Raw genomic sequence first — 23,688 nt, forward strand, 5'->3', positions numbered from 1 at the left:
AACTGTGGTAGGTGTCCGCGTAATCCCAGATCGTATAGATTTCGCATTATACCGTATCTCCAAGCAGTGTCAAACGCTTTTTCAATGTCAAATAGGACCATCGCAAGATGTTCTTTGCGTACGAAGGCGTCACGGATGTTTATTTCTGTCTTAATCAATAGGTCAAGAGTGGATCTACCTTCACGAAAGCCACACTGCACTGGATTCATAAGGTTATTTCGACCTAGAAACCAGGATAGCCGAGCGTTGATCATTTTTTCCATTACCTTGCATAGACAGCTGGTGAGTGCAATAGGTCGGTAATGCTGCGGATTTGAAGAATCTTTTCCAGGTTTTGGAAAAGCCAAAACATAAGCATGCCGCCATTTGTCAGGGAAAGTGTTTTCTTTGAATATTCTGTTGAAGAGCAATAATAGTGTCTTGAGTGCAGATTCAGTGAGTTTTGCTATCATTATGTAATGTATTCCATCTGGACCTGCTGCACTGAGTTTAGTGGAGGCTAGAGCATGATGTAATTCTGACATTGTGAAAGGGAGATTGTATGCAGCACTGGATGTTGATTCAAAATTAATTGAGTGTTTTTCAGCTTGTGCTTTGAGTGTCTGGAATTGTGGCGAGTATGATGTCACAGCTGATATTTCCTTGAAAGATCTACCTAGAGCGTTTGCAATCTCCTCTGGTTTTGAAATATCAGAGCCATTTACATTAAGCATGGGACAGTTGACACTTGGATGTTTTGCATACATACGCTGTATTTTAGCCCAAACTGTTTGGGTTTTTGTCATTTTTGTAATTGTGGAAGCGAAACGCCTCCATGCTTCCCTTTTGCTGGTCTGTCTAACTCGTTTTGCTTTTGCCCTTGCCCTTTTAAAGCAGATGAGGTTTTCTGTTGTTGGGAACTTTCTGAAGATGTTCCATGCTCTGTTCTTCTCTTTTTTTGCGGCACTACATTCATTATTCCACCACACTTTACAGCGGGCCGATATTTTAGTGGATCGTTTCGGAATTGCTTTGTCCGCTGCTTGCAGTATTTTGTTAGATATATGTTCTACTGCCAAGTTTATAGGTGTTTGTTGAACTTGTTTTTCTTCTAGTGTAGCTAGCTGCTTGTACATATCCCAATCAGCTTTGGAGAATATCCATTTTGGGATTCGGTAAAAAATATGGGGAACGCTTGTATCAATGCGGCATATCACAGGGTAATGATCACTGCCCAGTGGGTTGCTGTGAATAGTCCATCCGAACAGAGGGTATATGGTTGCTGAGCATAAAGAGACATCAATAGCTGATGTAGATCCTGTGGGAAGATGCGTATAAGTGTGGGCTCCATTATTGAGAGTTATTAGATTGTGTTGATCAAGTAATTTTTCGATAGTTTTTCCGCGCTTGTCCAGGTTGTGGTTTCCCCACAGCGGATGGTGACTGTTCAGGTCTCCTAGGATACAGTAGGGTTTGGGAAGCTGGATCACTAGTTCTTCTAATTCAGCGTAGCTTATGTTTTGGTTAGGTGGTAAGTATAATGAGACTATGGTTAAATCAAAGTTGACATTGATTCGTGCAGCAACTGCTTCAAGATTTGTCTTTAGTGGAATTACTTTTGAGGGTATCTGGGAGTTGATGATCAGCGCTACTCCTCCATGTGCAACGTTGTTCAGATTGTGGGCAACACGATCTTGCCGATGTATTACGTATTTCTGAAGGGAAACAATTATATTTGGTGTTAGATTGGTTTCTTGTAGGCAGAAGGCAATAGGATCATACTGCGAAAGGAGATCTCGGATGTCAGCCAAATTACTGCGATAGCCTCTGCAGTTCCATTGTAAGAAAGTAAGCATTATTTTGGTTTAGTGGGGCCCTCGATTTGTTTTCGAGGTGCAGAAGGTTTAGATCGCTCAAGTTTACCTTTTCCCTTCTTTGGGAAATAAGGTTTCGCTGTATCCATCTCCTCTTCAGTAAAAAGTTCTAAAATCTGTCCATCTTGGTTTGAATTATCTTCTGAATCCATGTAGTCTGTTTGATTTGAGTCGGGAGTGGTAGACACTGTAGTATTTTGCTGTTGAGTGGCATCTGGTTGTATTGTGATCGGCGTATTTATTGCTTTGCTTTGTTTGCTTTTTGTTTGGGGTGTTGGCACTGAGGACAATATTGACTTTGCCCATTCAGCTAGTGACTTTGTTGGTGGTATGGTGACCTCTGTTTGGGTAGCAATTGATACATGATTTTTGGTTATTTGGGCATAACTTGGCTTGTTAGTATTTGGAACTGGTAAGGATTTTTTAGCTTCTTGGTAGGTTACATTATGTTCAGTTTTGTATCGCTGTATCTGTTTTTCGCGTTTCCAAAGGGGACACTCCTTCGAATACGCCGGATGGGCTTCTTTACAGTTAATGCAGTTTGGAGTTGTGTTAGTGCAGTCATTTGTAGAATGTTCAGTGGATCCACATGTGGCACAGGCAGCTGCTCCTCTGCAGACCGTCTGTGAGTGCCCAAATTTCTGGCACTTATAGCAGCGTAATGGATTTGGTATGTATGGTTTAACTCGGCAGTTAAGGTAACCGGCTTTGATCAATGTTGGTGGTTTAGGATTATCAAAAGTAAGGATTATATTCCGGGTAGGAACTAGTACATTATCCTTCTTCGTGAGAATTCGCCTTACATTGATGACTCCTTCTTCTCGTAATTCCTGTTTGAGTTCTTCATCTGACAAATTGAGGAGGTCCCACTCAGTGATGACACCTCTTGACGTGTTCAAGGAAACGTGCGGTGAAACGCTGACCGAAATTCCACCAAAGGATTGTAATTTTTGTAGTTGTTCAGATTGTCTGGCAGTGACAACTTCAACCAGTAGGTCTCCAGATCTTAACCGACGAACTGTCTTGGGAGTACCTATTATGCTTTCTAGGCTTTTTTGCACTAGGAAAGGGGAGAGTTTTCCAACTGGTTGTTCTTGAGTTGAATGTATAATTAAAAAGGTTGGGGTTCGGATTCTGCCTACGTCAGTCTTTTGACGTTTTGCTGCGACAGAACGAGACTCCTCTTGTTCTTGCCTTGTCAGAGTTTCTTCTGTGTACCCAGTGTTTTTCTGGGTTTTATGGACTTCTTGCTCCATTTCGCCCTGGAAGGGAGATCTTTTCCCCTCCAGGTTACCGGCCCCGCCACGTGGAGGCAGGAGCAGTGCCACCTTTGTGACCAAGCGGTAGTGGGTTAGTAGTAATATGCAAAGAAAAAAAGGGAAAAAAAAGAAAGAAGGTTAATTTTCCTCCTGTTCAAGTAAAGTGATTTCTTTACTGAAGCTTATTTAATTGATTGTTAGTGTAACGCTGTAAATAAAGAAGACGATTTTACTTATTCAAGAGAGCGCAATTCACTGGCAAATACACTTGATCACAAAATCGCTTGGCACCTGGGGCCCTCATTACACTGAAACTTTTCAAGAAGTTAAAGATTCTCTTATGCTTTTCTCAAGTAAACAGAAACATACTGGTTATCGGCATATTTTTTGATTCTTCATGAAAGCCTGAGAGGTTTGTCTTGGAAAAGTCAATAATCAATCTCCGCTCACTTTGTTGATTAGTCATACGCTTTTAATTTCAGTAAATTGCTGGTCTTTCCTGGAAAAAAATATGGAACAAATTCTATCTTACAGTTTCTGTGCCAAGGATAGAATTTACAGGAAGCAAACACGTTATTAGCTTGAAAGCTGGAAGTATAAAAATATATATTAACAAAAAAAGCGATAGCGCCTGATGTCGATATGACTACTTAGCCCGGGTACCCGTTGGTACACGAGAGCACTTCTGAACTTCTGTACCTGGTTGAAGGAAAGTAATATGTCTTCCAAAATGATTCTTAACCTTTTCAAAACTACGGACTCATTTCAATTGAACACTGCAAAATCTCCTTCATATGGTAGAAGCAGATAAAAAGTTCCCCTCCTCTGAAGGCCATGAAATCCTCCACCTTCATTACCATGGGTCTGACAGAACTGACGGTATTTGCAGTCTTTCAGACGTAATTATCATGGACTTCAAAACCTTAAATAAAAGTAAATTTTATTAATGTCAATTTTAAGCATTTTTGAATGCAATGCAAGTCACTACTCAGATATATTTTTGAGCTACGAAGAAAAGTATTTAGTAGGCGTTCTTATAGACCAATTTTTTTATGCTTATATGAAAAAAAAAATCTTAACAAAGAAAGTTGGATGTTATCCTTGATGTTTCTGTATTAACAGGAGTCCCTTAATCTTAGCATTAAAGCATTATGTTCGCTTAATATAAAGCGCTATGCTACTTAGAATATTTTCTGTAAATTGCACGTATTATAGAGTTATACAGTAGTTGTATGTTATGCAGAGAGAGAATCCCACTATTTCCGGGTGACATAAGACATGTAACAGTAAATGAACAAAACGGAAAAGTCGTCAAAGAGATTTTTCTCCTCAGCCATGGAATGCCCAAAAGCAGGAAGTTGTAACTTCAATTTGAATGGAAAATTCTTGAAAATATAGAAAAGAAAAAAAAAAAAAGAAAAGTATCTGCCTAGATGATGTCTCTATCAGATAGTTCAGAGTTTACAACTACAAGTTCTAAGAGTTAAAAGCAAAGTCCACTTAGGTATGAAATATAGAAGAATGACCACCAGGAAATTTCAGACTTGAAAAACTAAGTCTGCTTAATTACCTTAAAGTTCATCACAAACTACAATGCTAAATTTGAAACAAAAAGTCTGCTATTTAGACAGACTTTTTTTTTTTTTTTTCCAAATCAGGCGTTTGTTATAAGATGCCTAATAAAGATGCATATCTGATGTCTAATAAAAAAGTCTAAAATGTGGAGGTTGCCTTTAAAAAACAGAAATACCTAGAAGATATAAAACTGGAACTTTGAGAGCCGATGCCCCGTAAAATTTGAATTCAGATAATTTTCCAAGGATCTTCATTGAGGGGATCCTCAGATTTTTGTCATCAGTAAAACACATGGAATTCACATAACGCGAATCATGACTTGAGTTGAGTTTACTCTTACTGCACCTTCTAACCTTGCTGCTTCTTTTTTTATATTACCCATGGAATTGGTAATATCAGAAACACATCTGCAACATTGATCGAAAAGTGTAAAGGATTTTCTCCATAATATCAAAATGTTTTACAAAAAACGGTGCCGATCCTTCTCTTTACTACTGGGACAACAAACGTTTTATTTTGTAAGTATTTTATTGACATATACATATAAATACTATACCATGATATTTATATACATTCCTATCCGAACTGCTGTAGACTAATGATAATACATAGTGACAGATTGTTTTATTTTCTTCCCTAAATATTTTGAACAGACCTATATAACATCGCTGCGTTCACCATGAAGAGATTTTGCTGGACATGAACAGCGCTGGATAATGTTCGGTATGGAAGTTGTACAGAATTCTTTTTTCCCTTCATCATATTGCTCTTAGTCATACGTGCCACAGTACGTTGGTGTTATTTATTGGAATATATGATGGCGCGTTGTCTGTAAGCATTCGGTAAAATGGATCTTCAGCAGGTGTCTTTCGATTGCGTCTTCTGAACACTTGGTCACGGGGATGGGGGGACTGTTAGCTGTGGAGAGATTTTAGGATTCAAATGGAATAGTAACATCGGCAATAATCGAAGCTTCTGCGGCGTGATAATTGCAAATATCCAATACGGTTCCAAATGTACAATTGTATGTGGTAAACACGGCTAGTCTTTTACATAGCGCTGCAGTTGTTGAAATGATTCACAAAAGATTGAGGGCTGTCAAAAACAACAGATTTTTCTGGGGGTTAAGAAAACGGAATGGCATAAATGAAAGAATAGCGAAAAACATTCGCCACTCGATCTCCATAATGAGGCGTGTAGCTGTTTGCTAGACAGGCGTCTCTGTGATGAGTTCCCGCACTTGAGCACGAAGATCTTTCAGTTGTCGACATCAGTCCTAGTCTTGAAGGGGTTAGGCTCATTTCACTAATGAGCGTTGCTTTGTCTAGTGATGTAAAGTCTGTTTATCTCCCTGCTGTTATGTGATCTTGGAGAGAATTGCGAGGGCTGCAGCTATAACGTAGACACATCGGCTGTGAGAAGAGGAAGAAGAATTTGTTTGGCGATTTCCACTTTTGCCTGGAAAAAAAAAAAAAAAAAGTAAAAACATTCAGAAAGAAAGAGAACTGATGGAAGATGGGTTTTGAGATGGACCCTTTAGAGAGTTTCATTTTCTTTAGAAACAACTTAAAGGAGAAAAATGGTGCTTAAAGTTGGTAGAGTGTTACGAAAAATGATAGAAGTGCTAAACGACGCGAAAGTTGAGACAGCAAAATTTATACTTTCAGTAATTGCACTTCGTTGATTCACTTTCAATATAACGAATGTCTGTTATATTTCTTCTTATAACGGGCATGTTTCACTGCACAACTTCATATAAAGTGCTGACAGATTTTGTAAAGGATGCTTCAAACAGAAATAAATGTATTTCAGCCGAGTGAAATACATATATTCCAGACTAGTGGTCTGGTCTCATTAATACAATTAGAATACCCATTTACACACAACTATCTCAACTGTCATACAGTTGTAGAGTTTTTAAATGGGCAAAATTGATATATAATGCTTAGCACTTACTGTTTCCAGGATTATTATCTCAATACTATATAGTTTCCAGGGTACAAAATACGCTGTTCAATACAATTCAGAGAAAATTTGAGCTCGAGTGCATCCTAGAAGGTCGCTGTTATTCCTCAAACATCTGGCTAATTTTCAGTTTACAGAAAATCCGCTTATTTAACGGAAATTTATTTAATGAGAAATTATTTAATTGAAAATTGGCCCCAACGGGCTTTAATAAAAATATATATATGAAAGCGGAGGAAAACCAAGGAGTATTAACTCACATATTACGACAGATCACTAGTATGGCATATATTAGACAAATTTAGCTCTCATTTGGCATTGAACAGACATGTTGTTGTCCGGGGGAGATTCTGATCACATCTTGTTGAGGACGTGCTTCAACTGTTAGAGAGGAAAGATCTGCCCAGTGACTACGACACCTGGAAATCGTTTGAAGGTTATAAGAGTTAAATTACCATTCCATATCCTCGATATCAGCTATATTCAGCATTTAGTCAAACATTAATGCCCCTATGAGGCAGAGCATTATCATTCATGAAAATGAATCCTTCTATAGTTTCTGTAGTGATATTCGATAAACTATTCGATAAACTGATATTCGAATGATATTCGATAGATAGAAATGAGATCCTAAGAACAATAGCCTATCATTTTGATTCGTCACCGATCCGTGTCTGATAATGTAAAAATGCTAATGCTTATAAGGAAAGGGGTGATGAGGATTTTACATTAAAGGAAACATCCCTTCATAAAAGACATCCCTTCTTTTTTATGTTTTTTTAACTATTGCATGAAAAGGGATATTTAATAAACGGACTTTAAGTATAAAAAGTAGGTGAACTGAACTAGTTTCTATATCGGTGAACGGATTCGTAGATATAAGTATAATAGATATAAAGGATATGGATTTAGAGACCGTTTTTACTTTTATTTTAGGAGCGAGTAGTTCTTAACCGCTCCTTTTATCAATTTTTATGTTTTTCCTTCTCTTCATAATTTTAGTCTATACACATCTTGAGCCAGGGTGGGCATCCAACTCAATTTGTACAGCTAAGAAAGCATGAAGTCTCCTTGGTTGGTAGTAAAATGACTGGGCTCCACTCGGAGAGAAACTAGAGGTTTTGTAGGCTTCTGGGCTGAGGCCAATCATAACAATGCACCACGACACAACACTATTATTAAATTGACTGGCATTTACCATGAAAAGTATCTAAATAATCCAATACAGGTCATAGTTACTACCGGGGAATCCCAAATATTAAATTTGCTCATGCATATAGACTTAAGCATAGTTTTCGACTCTAAGTTACGATTAGACAACCACATCGAAAAAAACACTAAATTTCATCGGATGCATTGACTAGCTAGGTGCCAACTCTACGTCCGTGAGCCCGTGCTAGCTCGCAAATATATAACCACCTTCCTCTATGCTGGAATATCGGGTCCCCAATTTACTAACGTGAAGCGCATTTATGTCAAGGAACACAGTGGTAAAACGGGCCAACCACAAATTAAACCTTATGCATTTACAACGACAATAGCACAGAAACGGGAAGGGGGTTAAGGAGGCTACCAAACTTGGTTGAAGACAGAAGAATTGTGTTTACTACTAAAATGGTCATTACATCCGGAGCCCAATATATGGGATTTAAGTTTATACAACTTTCATTGTGCATTCCAATAGGCTTCGTCCTTATCGGACCGTTTCCTACCAAATTAGATGCTTGACAGAATCCAAGAACTGGATGCGGATATTCGTCTGTTTGCCAAGAACGAAGTCTATAGGCGCTATGTGCTTCACACGGGAAAATTTCCAGCTGACTCGTCATCATAACTATACGGACTGAGCCATTCAGCACTTGCAGTTTTGTATCTGGCTTCAGCACCTCCCAGCTGTGCATGGACAACCCGCCATAACCTCGAGCTGGCTGGACTACCTGCATCTGTCACAATGCTCTATAGAACTATTAAGTCTTCCCCACCTACACGAATCCATTATGTTGCACCTTCCTATCATTACAGGATATGCTCTTTTTTTTTTTTTTTTTTTCTCTTATGTATTATTTTTCTACATATTTCCTTTTTAATGAAATATCCATTTACTTTGTCCACTTATAGGGCGAGTTTGTCTGAAGGGTGGAAAACATCTACAATACAAAAATGAATAAATAAATATCCTCCAATAGGCTGCAAAGATCACCAGATCTGCTATCAATCGAACATGCCTATGATATGACTGGAAAGAACTCGACCTCAAATACAATACCTGAATTTTAGATGGTATAATATCGAGTACGATCCCTACAAGCGCATAAGGATTACTCAATATTATTTTCAACAACGTAAAAACTCTTAATTATAGTTCAAATTAAAATTGTAATAATTTAATCCTAAAATCCTCTCTTAATATATAATCCCTCTCGCTAATTTGGACAAAATCCAATTACTCTTTCGTGATGTTCCGACTTCCATTTGTGTATTTGCATGTGAATAATCGTGGAGAATCTTGCTACAAGTTCAACCTAGACTCGTTCATGATGACAACTTGGCTACATCGGTCTTCTTGCTAAGATATTTTTGAGTCAATTCCTGCGGTAAACGGATTAGGAACCATTGGTTGGGTATAAAATCCTCTTTGCGGTAAGCGATTTCACATAATATCATCACTATTAACAAAAATGTTAATATTTCGCCTTTTCTTATATATTTTGTGTGCTGAATCCAAATGTGTTATTAATTTTTATCTAGTCTTAATATTTTGGCAGCAACTAAGAGTTTTATGTTTTTGCGACATTTATATGTATTGTCAGCACTCTGATTTATAACAGTTTATAGTATTCGTATTATAAGCTGCTGCTTTTTGCAGTTTGCTGAAAGAAAAGGGTAAGTTATCTTCAAATTCGTTCTGCTTTGTTTGTTGAATTGCATTGGTCCGAAGCAGATGAAGCTTAACATCGCTGGTGGCGTAAACTTTCGCAGTGCATAGGAAAACTAATCTGAATGCCTATCGGTGAATATGAGTCTACGGGCACCTCATTTCTGCTGGAAAGGGTAATAAGGATTACACTTCGGAAGCTTTCTCAAGTAAAACGAAAAATTTTCCTGCTCAAAAAGAAATGGCTCACAGTGAGAGACTCGAATCTAATCCAACACAGTTCAGAGCGCTTGACATCTCATTTAAAAGAGTTAAATCTACTGGATCCCAGCTGAAACACTTTCGGAAAGTTAAGTGCCACTAATGTACATTTTTACACTGTTGCAGAATTCCCGTACTGCTCTTTTGATTTCATTGGTCTTCGTGAAGGAATTGGCATTAGATCCTGAAGAGTGCCTTTTAATACACAAATCAAGCAAAAGTTTGAGATCTGTGCTGCTTAAAAATGTAAATATACATGAAAATTACACCACTCGATTCCTGTTGTACGCTTTATGATTGTGCTAGAGGCTGGTACCAGGGTTATGGGATTGCTGGCATTAGGTGGTCATACACACCCGCAGATGCAGGATTTTTCTTTTTTATTTATTATATTTGTTTTTGCGAAGAATTCCAAACTCACTTTGGACATTCCGTACGGGATAATCGAGGTTCACTACGATTTAGGCTCAGTTGCTGTCCACCTCCTCGTGATGGTGTAGAAGGGCATTGGACAAGCTTTCCAGGTGATTGCCTTTCTATTGGCAAAGTGGCCAAAAAGAGCTAAACAACATGACATGCACACTGCACAAGCATAAATTACACACATTTCCAGCCAATTTTAAACTCCTGTAACATTACACTGCACTGTAATGTTACAGGACTCTGTTGTGAAATGCGATGCAGTTGTTATGGATTACCACACTGACCATAACAAAGTCGCTCGAATACATTAAAGAATTTCTTTCTTTCTCTCTCTTTTTTTTTTTTTTTTTTTGAGAAGATCGAGTACAAGTATGATCCCTATGAATGGATTATCTATGGACATTTCAAATTGCCAGCCTTTCTTCTCATTTTAAGGTGGTTTCACTAATTGACTAAGTTATCTTGCTTTCTTTGTCTCTCTAGGACGGTTCGGATTCGGATTTTATTGTCGCATTTTGTCTCTAGGACAGAAGAGTAATAAGTCAGAACTACAGTAGAGAATCATCTGCCAGAATTCAGTTCCAGCATGGAGAACACAATTTCTTAAAAAGTCCACTGGATCCGAAATATACATCCTTGCTTCCACCATTCCATACCAAGCTAGGACTGATAAAATAATTTGTTAAAGCATGGAATATTCAAGGTGATGCCTTCAAACTTATAAAACCTATATTTTCCCTTTTTTTATGTAAAAGTTTCCACACGTTAAGCAGATGTTCGCTTCACAAGAACTGGAAGATAAATTGATTGACTGACGTTGAGCGAAATACCTGGCAGTCATTTTTCCTTAGTAACATTATGGCTTGGTAACATTATGAGTGAAAATTACGGAAAAAAGGAATAAAAAATACCAATGAAGCACCGTTACTTGCAGTCTATCTATTCCTCCCCTCTCCAAATCAAACCGTGTCAACGTTTATGAAGAGAGTGGGGGGAGAGATTGATTCTAGCAGGGCACACAGTCATTGGAGAAAAGGTACAAAGGAAGGTGAGATGATGCTATTATGAGAGACTATATGGGTTCTTGGTTAGGGATGACCAAACACACTGATCACAAAGAAAAAGTCTGTCAGGTGTAGATTAAAAGGTTTTTTTTTTTTTTTTTTTTATTAACCGGAGGAGAGTTTCTACTTTTTATTTGTGATATTTAAGCTTTGTTTACTTGTATATTGTTAATAAATCTGATATCGTACGTATTATTGCATATTTACTTTCCTTTAATGTCTGGGCAAACCATTGAGACTACCTAAAATCTAAGAAAATATTCGGAATCAGGTGCCCAAATTCACAAGGAAACACCAAGAAATGCATATAAGCAAATCTTTTTTGAAAAGCTGTTACAGCTGAACGGTTCCCGGATATCAGTAATGCTGTAATAATGCAATGTGCTACAAATGAAGTTTTAAATGTAGTTTTAGTGACTCCATTTGTAGGACATTGAAAATGAAGCCGCTAAAACTATAATGATTGGATTGTTTCGAATTATTTCAGCTCATTAACCAGGGTAGTAAACGAGAACACAAAACGAGCAGTTCGGGAAAATCTGCGAAACATTTAATAGAAAGGGTGCAATATCGCATTTGAGAAGTTTAAATGAAAATAGTCAGCCTTTCCAGGTCGGAAGAAAGTACTAGTACAACTGGAAGATATCCTACTCAGATTCTTAAACTTATAACGCTGTAAATACTTAAATGACAAGTCAAAGAGTCCTCTTACTTCCTGCATATGAGCATTTTACATTGCAATGGACATTTCATGCTTGATCACCATATTGTCTTGGAGAATCATTAAATTCTCTGTGAATTTAATGATTAACTTTTTAAGAATTGCAATAGAAGTTTCCCCGTCAGAATGATTGATGGGAAATATATTCTTGAAAATTTAATTTTGTTTGTAATCTGTTGTTAATTCTTAGTCAGTCGAGATCAAAATTTTAGTAAGAATAGTCTGCGGCAAGTGTTTATGTATTTCCTGATCTTCGCTACTCAGCATTACAACAAATAGAGCTTCATTTTCCAAGAAATTAATATGCGTCTTCCTCTGGCAGGAGGAAAGTTAATTCTCATTCAGTAAATAATCTTACTTCATCTTATTTTATTTGTATTGTTCGTTCTCTTGCAATCGATGTCTGGTTACAAATATGCCTTCATAAAGAACCTCACGGTACATCCTAGAGATGCCTGTTCCACTAACGGGTGATTCACAGTTGGTGAAGAGACCGCTTCGCTTTTCGGGCAGGTTTGTATTGGAGAAATTGGGTTCCAACGGAGGATTAGACCACCAAGATGAGCCTGTTGGATTGCATTGTGGTTACTTCCTCGATGGATGACCTGTGATGCTATTGTGGTTCCAGGGGCGGTACGTGGAGACTGATTGAGGTATTCTCCTGTATTGTTGAGAATTTTCAGGTTTGAAGAAAAGTTGACTTCTTCAGTGTGACAATAATTCCTGGTTTGGACATCACAACCTTATGTTGGGATTTTATAGTGTCTGATCCCTTCATGGTATTGCATTGTGAACGAAACGACTCTCTACGAGGGATTCTGAAATAACTGTACATCAACATTTCTAGTGGTGCATTGTAAATAGGTTTCGGGGTTGCCGGCTGAGACATATAGTATAATAAATAAATAACATATCTGGGCTTTATAGCTCATGGAAACCATTAATAATAACAGTGGTTTATTTGGGTTACTATAAGGGCCTCTACCTTTTTTTTTTTTTTTGGACGTTAGATTAAAAGGTGGCAACCTTCCTCCTCTGTTGTAATTGTGTTTAACTAGCTTCAGTCTGCTAATAGAGCTTCAATCCAGGGGTTTCAATAAATATTATTAAGAAAACATTCTTATAATTCTAAGAACACCACTGCTTAACTGCATCGAGAAAATGAGAAAGTAAAGCAATGGTAACCAGTCTTATACTCAACGATCAAACATATATCACTGTTAATTGCGATGCCTAACGTCATATTCAATTGTCGCTCATTCTAGTGGTGTGTCAGTTATCCTTCGGCCGCTGATATAATCTACCCTCCTTGGTAGGCTGTCCACCAAAAAACAACGACTGGCTTAGAAGGTCCTCCAATTCTCCAGAATAATGACCAGTTTAAGCTACATGAGTAGACCAAAAGAGTCTGGCCCACAACTGACGTTCCAGTTCATCCCAATGGTGTTCTATAGAGTTCAAAATTCAGGACTCGGCGCTAACCATTCTAACTTTTCCGCATTCAAGTCCCATTACCGAACAGCACCGACCGGTGTGGTGCATTATCCTGTTGAAAACTTGGATCTGTACCAAAGAATGACCACATTCTTAGGGTGGGCATGGAAATGTCCAAAATGTTATGTTTCTCGTCGACATTAATGGTCCCAGCAACCACCAAAGGCCCTAGGCCATACTATGAGAAATACCCCACACCATTATTCCACCTCCTCTGCACTTCATTACGGATACAATGCATTTTTCCAGGTGGTCTCTAAACCCGCCTATCTGATTAGAATAGGAAGTTACGAGATTCGTAACTCCACGTAGACCAATTATGAAGTTCGTGGCACCATATAAAGTCTTTGCTTTCTGACCTTTACTTATGCGCTGCTCTCTCATGAAACTCAAGACTGGAAAATCAATTAAGTCCTTATGTAGTGTTCGTAAGTATTTCAAACCCTGTTGATGCCTTAAATTTCCTGGTTCACATTCTGTACGGATGTCTGTCGAGGATATCGTACTAAACTTACGAAGATCCTCGTCTCGCGAAGGGGTTTCCGTGGGCTTCCTGTGAGTTGGTGGGTGGTTGTGGTACCGTCCATTTCAAAATAACGTCACGAACGGTGACGTTATTTTGAAATGGTCGACTTTGGCGGTGGGGGCTGTCGGCAATTGATTGAATAGACATCGGCGAGCTCGGCTGTACATGCCATGCACAAAACTTATGTAGTTTATACGTTTTCCTTGGATACCGATCTTGATCATTCGTTTACACGAGAAGGCGCAATGGCTTACGAAAACAGGGATGCCCCGATGCAATTAATATGCAATGACTGTACCCAATCTGACCTGAAAAAATTAAATAAAAATCATCAGAAATCATTCTGTTGCGATAGGTGTCGACTCAGAAATTCTCAGAAAAGCTCTATAACTGTTGCAACGCAAAACAGCACAGAACCTGAGGCACCTCCCCCCTCTTCCGCGAGAAAAGTTGAAATGTCCTACTCTAGTTCGCTTGAGTCAAATATCATACCAATAACTAGAAATAATGACTCTGAACCTTAGGGAAGGAGTGTCTAATCTTTCCTTGTTGTCTCCGGGGTCGCATCAACTTTCAGATGCATCAATCTCTGACACATATGTCTCTGCTCTGAGAAGATTTCAGCGCTAACTTCTTCTCTACTGAAATTCAGAATCCAACCTTTTCTATTCTACAATCAAATAAATTCCAGGAACTACTCTTTAATACTATGAGGAAAATCCTCCATCAAACTCAGCTAAAAAGTGTACCTCATACTGCAAAATCTGATATTCCCCTGGATTCTAATACACTCAATGAAAGAAATTATGAGCTATCCACCGGCATTCGTAGTATAAAAACAATATTAACTAATCAAAAGGTGAAATTTCTGAAATCAACACCCAAATTAAAAATCTCACGTCAATTATGTCTTGCCAATTAAGGGAAGCTAGGAAGAACTCTGAACCTACACTTGAAACTAATGTTCTCAAGTGAACAAGAATTCTTCATTATCTAACGATGCCATAAGTATTGAGACCAGATCTTCATCTTCCACCGGCCTCAATACTCCTACCATTGCAAATATTAATTTGCCAAAGCCTGTTAACATTCATGATTCAAGTCAACAGAGCAATTTATTTCCAAACAGACCCTGTAAGATGATTCTTCCGATGCAAATCGAACCACTCCTACCACCTGCTCTGCTCTGCGGAATACTTCTGTCTGTACCTCTATTTTACAAGCTCAGAGTCACCAAGTGGAATCCTCTTCAACATCAGTGAAGGCAACATATGCAAAAATAACTGCTGCCACATCTAATGAGGTCTGAAAACCTGTCTACAGGGCTGCTGCTACAGTGCGTAAACCTGCTTCTAATTGCCAGTCTCAAATGTCACACCAAAATCAAAAAAGAACAAACTTTCAGACAACGCTAAAGCCTCGACATTTCAAGCTACTTTCTCCAAGCTTCCAGCCAAACGTCATCAAACACAAAATGTAACTAAAGCAGATAAATCTCAGTTACTCAAACAAAAAAAAAAAAAAAAAATATCACAATTATACACACTAAAAACCGAATATTTTTGTTTCTAGGCTTGGACCCGCCACTAAATCTGAGGATCTTATCAACTTAATTAAAGAAAAATATGGTTTCAGTGTTGATGTCCGTTCTCTGAAGACACGGTGACCCATCTTTTATAATAACATGCCTTCCATCGCAAACTGGAAAAGTGCTGAATCCCTTTTATCAGGGACTCTAGTAAAACGCTTCACGGACAGACCGACAAGGGAGTCCAAATTTTCTTCTCCAAATGCATAACAATCAGTAGCCCTGCTAGCTACACATACTACGTTCTCCTCTAATCATAAAATCCCTAGATCTCAGCTGTTCAGTGTTTTACCTTCAGAATTGCAGGAGTATAGTTAGTAACCTACACCACTTTACAGCAATCCAAGGCTCACATATTTATAACATTTATCTGCTCACTGAAACCTGACTCTCTATAGATATTGATGACCAGGAAATTATAGATGGACAATATATAATCCATAGAAAACACAAAGGATCTCTTGGAGGCGGAGTAGCTATTGTACATTCTAACCATATACTCTGTGAAATTGCATCAAATTTCGCAAATATTGAATCACTATACTGCCTTCTCCATCTTGGCAAGTAAAAAGTTTTATTAGTATTACTTTATTTTCCACGTCCCTTAACTAATATTGACCTTCAGTACTTTAAAAGCTCGCTAGAATCTATCTTCCAGCTAATTCAATCTGCCGACATAGCAATGGTTTTGGGTGGCTTTAATTGTCAACTGACCAATTTAGGATCTTCTTCTTCTTCTCCATCACTGCAGACTAGGGCTCTTTCTAATATGCTTCACAGCTATAATCTTGAACAAGTTTGCAATTTTCCAACCAGAGAACATGCCTGCCTGCCTACCTTGAGTTAATATTTTCCTCTATTCATATAGAGGTTCGCAAGGACAACCCTATATCCCACTCGGATCATTCGCCAATTGCCTTTGACATCACTGTGACTTCTCATAACTTCAAACGCAGCGCTCGTTCTCCACGATTCAATTTCAGAATGGCTGACTGACTTCTGCTCAACCAGCTCTCAGCAACATGGACAAGCAGCTCTTTGATGCTGTGGATGACATCGATGTGCTCACCAGTAACTTGATCAACTGTGTCCACTCAGTTATATCTGACATTGTTTCTCAATCCCATCTGATCGCACACTCTACCTATCCGTACTGATATAACCGCGAATTAATACATAAAATTAAACCCAAAGAATTCAATAGAAACAAGTATAAGCAATCAGATGACAATTAATACAATGAAATATTCAGCCAACTCCGCAAAGAAGTCAAAATGCTCATATTAAAATCTTACAATATGTGTACAGAGTCAGTTCAAGTTAGTCTACTTACTCACAGAGAAAATTAAAACTCCATAACGCAGATGGAATTCTCTTATGGGACGAATTCAGTATTACTCAAGGGTTTTCCAAACATTTTTCCAGAATCCAAACAAATGATACATTGAGACCTGCCTCATTTTCTGACGTCACACTTGTTAAAGTTGATATCCTCATCAAACTTTTTATCACAGATGAAGATTTAAAGACGGCATTAAAAACATGAGAAATGACTATACTAGAGGTTCAGATGACATTTCAGGCTTATTCTTGAAAATGACTGTCACTACCTTAAAACCCCTCCTACTTCGGATCTTCAACTTGTCTCTCGGGCTGGGGAAGTAACCTACGCATTTTAAGCAGATCAATATAGTTCCAATTTTCAAAAAAGTGATAAAAATTATCTAACTGATTACAGACCCATATCATTGCAAAACAGCCTCTTCGACACAGCAGTACACAAACATCTTTTCGAATTCTTCAGGCCTTTCATTGATCAGAATCAACATGGTTTCTGCAGTGGCAAATCAGTAGTCACAATTTTTTTCCTTTCTGGCAATAAACCTCTGAAGTTCTTGATAACCACCTTCAAGTCGATGCAGTCTACACAGATATGTCGAAATAATTTGATAAAGTCCCACACGAACAACTTCTGGAAAAACTTAAGCTATATGGTATCAGTGACCCTTTGCTCTCATGGCTACGCAGCTATATCACGCATCATTCTTTGAGCGTTATCATCAATCCAGTGAAGTCGGACCGTTTTATACCACTAAGCGGAGTACCTCAAGGCTTCCCCGTAGGTCCTCTACTTTTCATTGTTTTCGTAAATGATTTTTCTTCTTTCATCTGCACCTCCAACGTTCAAGTTGCTCTCTATGCAGATGATCTTAAGATCTACTCAGCAGTGAAGGAGCTTGCCGATTCTGAACAGCTTCAATGCACCCTCAATAAATTATAAATTCTCTCTGTGGCTATCTCTGAATGGATTGTCTGCTAACCCCTCGAAGTGCAAAGTAATCTCTTTCTCATCCTGAAAATCTACACAACTAATAAATATGGAGTAGCCTATTAACTGTGTGATCATCGAAAGATGTGACCAAGTCAACGACTTGGGGATTCCCTCCTCCAGCAGTGCTAAATTCGATGTCCATGTCCAGCAAAGCATTCAAAACATTGGGATTCATCAAACGGAACACCTCCAAGTTCTAAAACTACAGATATGCGGTTATCCTTTATAAAACTATTGTTCTGCCAATCCCGGAATTCAGTTCATCCATTTCTCACACAAAGACCTTAAGTAACAAAATTGAAGCAGTCCAAAATATTTTGTCCCTTACCTTACGTTCCGTAATCCTCTGTTTTATCACCAAGTGTACTACGAATCGCCTTGCGATTACTTTGATCTGAGACCTCTATGCACTAGAAGAGTTCTTGTTGATATCACCCTTCTAGCCAAGGTAATCACTGGAATTTATAAAGCATCTGATATCCTTTGGAAAATCAACTTCAATGCTCCTTGTAGACAAGTGAGGAATCTTACATTGTTTTGCCTTGACTCTACCACCACGGACTTCATGAAGTTGTCCACTAAACAGAAACAGCAAATGACTTGTCTCATTGACACTTCTTTGACAACTCCCAATCACTTATGAACTCCATCCACAAGCTTTTTTTTTGTTGTTAATTGTTGGCGCCTCGGCTTCTGTGGCCATAACGCACCTCCCAAAGGTTTTGCATTTTTTACTGTGATCCAAGGCCCAAGGCGGAATTCGAACTCGCGACCTTTGGGTTGCCAGGCAGGCACTTTACACACCTGGCTAGACCGGTCGGCTCCATCCACAGATATGCCTCTTCTCTTGAACTGCAAAGTGACTAGCTCTCATCTAATTATTGTAGTTTATTATTATTAGTTTTATTATTTTTCTATTCTCTAACTAATTAATTATTATTTGTTTTACCGGTAACTTAACTTAATGCAATCCTCTTTTGTACATATGATTTTAATGTATGAATCTATATTAAAGTTTATCATCCTGTCGGATTTCATATAATTGTTACCAACTCTGTTCATTGTTCTACTCTCAGATACACTGTTAATGATTACTTGATGTGTATCTTGTTATTAATAAAAATAAATAAATAAATAAAACTAAGACAGCAGTTAACACATGAAAACAAAAATTAAATTCATGAGTTTAATCAAGAATTGATTTATTTCGTGTTTATCAAATACAAATATAAATTGGGATCTCTAGGATCAAAAGGATTTCTAAATCTCGCAGTTCCGGTTGGCACAGTTCGAATTTTGGAACGATAAATTAATACTACTATAACTTCAAATGGAATTGTAATTTCAGATGTTCCCTCCGAAAAATGACTACCTGTTTGGGGATCGCGTTATATCTAATTTAAAAAAGGGAATTAGAATCTGCAAATATCTCGCATTGTAATAACTTATTACCTGGCTCATCGTATTGACAAATAAGTACAATATGTATCTTCATTTCTTTTGCAATTACAAAAAAAAAAAAAAAATTGTATCTTGTTCAATTCATAATTTAAGGTAATCTTGCATTCTGCAAGCAGTGAAACGAATACGACACACTGCTTCATTGACAACTGCTAAGGTCACGAACAACTAGCTTTGAAGGCAGTGTATTTGGGAACAGCACGAACTGCAAATAGACAAATTCATTAATAAGTGGAAAGGTAAACTACCGAGAAAGTCGCTCTGTGATTCTTTTTCCTCTTTCCACAAAACAGAGAAGCCGTTTACAGATATCATATACATCTCATCACGTGGCCTACTCTACTAACAACAAAATATAATTCTTTCTATTTTTCAGCAAACTTAAGTTTCGGAGAATGAGTGGGATCTGGCAAATCGTCGACCAGAACCAAAAGATGATCGAATAGCGGGTTAACGTAGTTTTGGAGAAAGGGTAATTGAACCAATTTTAAAGTTTGAGGTATGAAAAGCAAATAGCTTTATGGCCCAAAAATTAACACAACTATTTGTTTCGCTAATCATAATGAAAATATGTAACTTCAATATCCGTATACATCGTCTAGAAAAACGTTAATCAAATAAAAATACGACATAGAAGAAAATCTTCTTCACAGTTGTAATAAGATTAGTTAATATTAAGAAAGGTAAAGAAACTGATTTTGTAATCTGGAAAATACTTACCACGTTCAATACCAGACCTATTTCTCTTTTTCCCGACTGATACAGTGTGGTCTTCAAGGGCTGATGCATCTTCGGCTGTTCTGTACTTCCCATCTAGAAACAAAAGAATAATCTTAAAGCGATGTATATTTTAAAATTATGGACACATCTAAGATTATTAAATTTCAAGGAAAGTTAAAGAGACACTTAGATTCTGGCAATTATTTTTTGTGTGTGTATGTATGTATGTATACAGAAATGACACTGGCAGTCCGACTGTAAAAGGAAATTTAAAATACTACTCTATTTTCAAATGCCCAAGTGTCTTAAGAGACGTTGAGATTCAAATTAATTCTAGAGAGAGAGAGATAAACGAAAGGCAGTATCAAAGCCAGAATTTATGAATAGTATCATTAATGTAGCTGGTTTTTTTATAAAGATTCCGCTGATGTTACTCTTGATATCGTTTAGTTTATGGAGACATTTTAAAATCGCGAATTCCCAAATAGAAGCTTTTGTTGAAACCCACGTTAAAAGATTCTTACCGGATACGCTTGATGATAAGGTAATTTATGTGTCCGCTGAGAATGACCTCCATTACCACCACCAGTAACTTGTCTTCTTTATGTCACATAATCACAATGCGTTTTGTTTTTCATTTTATTCCCAGGTTAAGTGGAAGAAAATGTTTTTTTTTTGGTTCAACGAAGTTAGTGAAATAGTTTAATTGGAACTCTGTTCATACTGGAATTCTAAATAATCCCTGCGTAAAAATATCCTAAACAAATACGCCAGCCCAAAATTCTCAAACTATTAAAGATTTCTAATGCTGCACTGACATTATAATAGTTTTCAGCCTATTTTTCTCTAAGAATTCAATTCAAGTTATTTTAAATTAAGAAATTATGAGGAAGTTCCTTTTTATACCTCTCGATGGAAAACAGGGTTTTCCTACACAATAGCACATTCAATTAACTAAGCAAAATGGCAATTGATGTCAAGTTTCGGATGCCGTTCTCAAGAGAATTCGCTGTTATGTAATTTCCACGTAGTATCAGATAACACATTTCTGGATTTATTGGATGATTGTTTTATCAGAACGTTAAGATGATAAGAGAAAGAAATACTCTCGGAATGATTATCACAGTGACTGGTAATCATAATTATTGAGGTTACAGTAATTACCAGCAGGCACAGAAAATCTTCAGGTAAAGGGACGTAACCGAGTAGTCAGGAGCGAGGGCAGTAGCACATACTCTTCGTTAATCGTATTTAGTATCACGCTGGCTTAGAGCGAGATTCAAACTTGCGTGAATGGTAAATACTGTACGATTAGCAATTGTATTCATGTTTAGTAAATGTTCTTGTTTACACTCGCAGAGCATAAACATTTGGTAGGTAGCAGTAACGATTGTGTACTGATGAGGAATTTATTTAAAGGTGTAACTACTGTCAAGGATAAAAAGGAATGGACTTGGATAAAGTCACTAAAGTTGTTTCAGATAATTTTAAAATTGTTTTTAGTAGGACCAACTCCTCGTGTTAACAAATGCATTTTTTAGGCGCTTTGGCATATATATATATATATATATATATATATATGCGTAAGGCGCCTATTGTCTTCTCCATGTTTGTCCAAATGGAGCAACTCGACTAGTGGATGGATTTTTATAAAATTTTATATTTGACTCTTTTAGAAAGATTTGTCCAGCCATCCCGAATTTCATTAAAATTGGACTGACAGAAATCTGGCAGTTACTATTTCTTTGGCCGTCCTACGTAATAACTCGACTCTCAGTGGATGAATTTTTGCGAAATGAAACAATTAAGAACGATTTGTCGTGCTTCTCCAAATTTCGAAATCGGATCAATAAAAATCCCGCAATTATTATTTTTCATACACATCACCGTGGCCTACCTTATATTACAGCTCAAGCATTGGATATAATGTTTGCTGCTGTGAACTGATTAAAGGAATGAATGGGCAATATGACGGAGGGGCAGAAACAGATGTTCTTATTTCGCGCATAATGCTTGTTGCTTTTTGCGTTATAAATCATGGATTATTACTGTTTGGTAATGCTCGTTAAAAAAACCATTCTCTGTATTTACCTCATCATTACTTACAAAAGACTCAATGTTGGGGAGCTCTTGAATTTCAACAGTGGGTTTCCTTTCCTGTTTGTTTTGTTATCCACGCGTGACACAGTATCTTTGTTAGCACACATTTTATTCAATTATGTTTATTAATCAAGATTCAGTCATAATACGCAGTGCCACTACAATTTACAAAAAGCCAGTGACGAGTATTCAAATTCTGATAGTAAGGGTTCCCATAAGATATTTAAGAAAATCGTAAAGCAAGATAATAAGTTGAAGACTGAAGGAGATAAATTTGACAGTATTAAGCAACATGGCACTCTTGCTGTTGAACAATGCAGTGTTGTTTGGGCTATGGCTGTTTCTGGCAGGGCTTTGGAATGTGATTCGGATGTCGACAGCTCCGCTTCCTCAAGAAACAGAACCCCTAAGAATTAAATAATGACTAGAAGTCGTAGACGGGTTTATCGTGAAACAAGGAGAGAGTTCTGTGGGCATTCCTACTTCGGTTAAGAGTAAATCTCCTGTTTTGAGAAGGAGAAGCAATAAACATAAAACAATCTGACTAATGTATTAAATAAAGTAGAGGTATTTAAGGTTAATGATGAAGAAATGAGACAAGTGGACAGGAATATAGAAATGGACTTAAACAATGACAGTAAATATACGAATCCAGTTGAGGATATTAACAATTCTGTCAACATTGGCGCCGACAAACATCAATATGCCTCACACGCTTCTGGATATCAGTCGCAGGATTTAGTGGAAAATAAACCGGATTATGAATCAGATTTAATAGATTCACAGTTGTTTGATAGAGATGGACTGAATAACCAAAATAAGCAGAAACAAGCGGTTAACGATTGCCATAATGAACCGATCAATGTCGCCTTAACATGTATGAGAAGAAAGTTACGGGAATTTTTATTTGCTAATGAACATGGAATCAATAATGATGCTATCTCTCAAATATTGGCTAGATGGGTTATCTGGAAAGTTTGGCCTTGAAATTGGGAATAGATAATGAACACTTGAAAGAGAGAAAGAGATGTTGAGGGGTCTCTAACTGAATACATTGCAATAATTACAAGTTTGAGGTGTATTGGCAAGCTATACAGTGAGGTTCTTAAAAATGGTGTTAAAATGAAAATTGGAAGGATAGCATAACTAATTGTCACAGCTATGCAAAGCGGAATAATGGGCTTAGAAATAATGTACTTCTGATGAGGCATGAGCAAGATTCTAAACTTAAGTCTGGCATGGTTGTGGAAAAGGAGGTCTCTAAAATTATGGAATATTCGCTTAAAAGGTACGAATTAGGAGAATCGGAAGATTACCTCACAAGGGTACTGCGATTGAGACTGAGTCTAACAAAGAACTTGAGGATATTATACCAAATGATCTCATACAGAAATTGAATATCACTAAGCCTAAGAAACCTGGTTTAAAAATAATATTGTATGATGTAATAAAGGACATAAATAAAGATCTA

General features: G+C 37.4%; 1 protein-coding gene across 2 annotated transcripts in view; it reads right to left on the reverse strand.

The window, feature by feature from the left end:
- Positions 1–5,290: 5,290 nt before the first annotated feature.
- The window catches only part of LOC150089314 (lachesin-like), a 563,730-nt gene continuing 545,332 nt past the window's right edge, over positions 5,291–23,688 (reverse strand). For both annotated transcript variants that reach the window (XM_090368492.1, XM_090368491.1), the window contains 2 exons: positions 20,118–20,210; positions 5,291–6,145 (listed from right to left, as the gene is read on the reverse strand). In XM_090368492.1, the coding sequence (XP_090224618.1) occupies positions 6,045–6,145; positions 20,118–20,210 (194 nt within the window). In that variant the 3' untranslated portion in view covers positions 5,291–6,044. The remainder of the gene's footprint in view (positions 6,146–20,117; positions 20,211–23,688) is intronic.

This window comes from Mastigoproctus giganteus, chromosome 2 (assembly GCF_048544385.1).
Source record: "Mastigoproctus giganteus isolate SK-2022 chromosome 2, ASM4854438v1, whole genome shotgun sequence".
NCBI lineage: Eukaryota > Metazoa > Arthropoda > Arachnida > Uropygi > Thelyphonidae > Mastigoproctus > Mastigoproctus giganteus.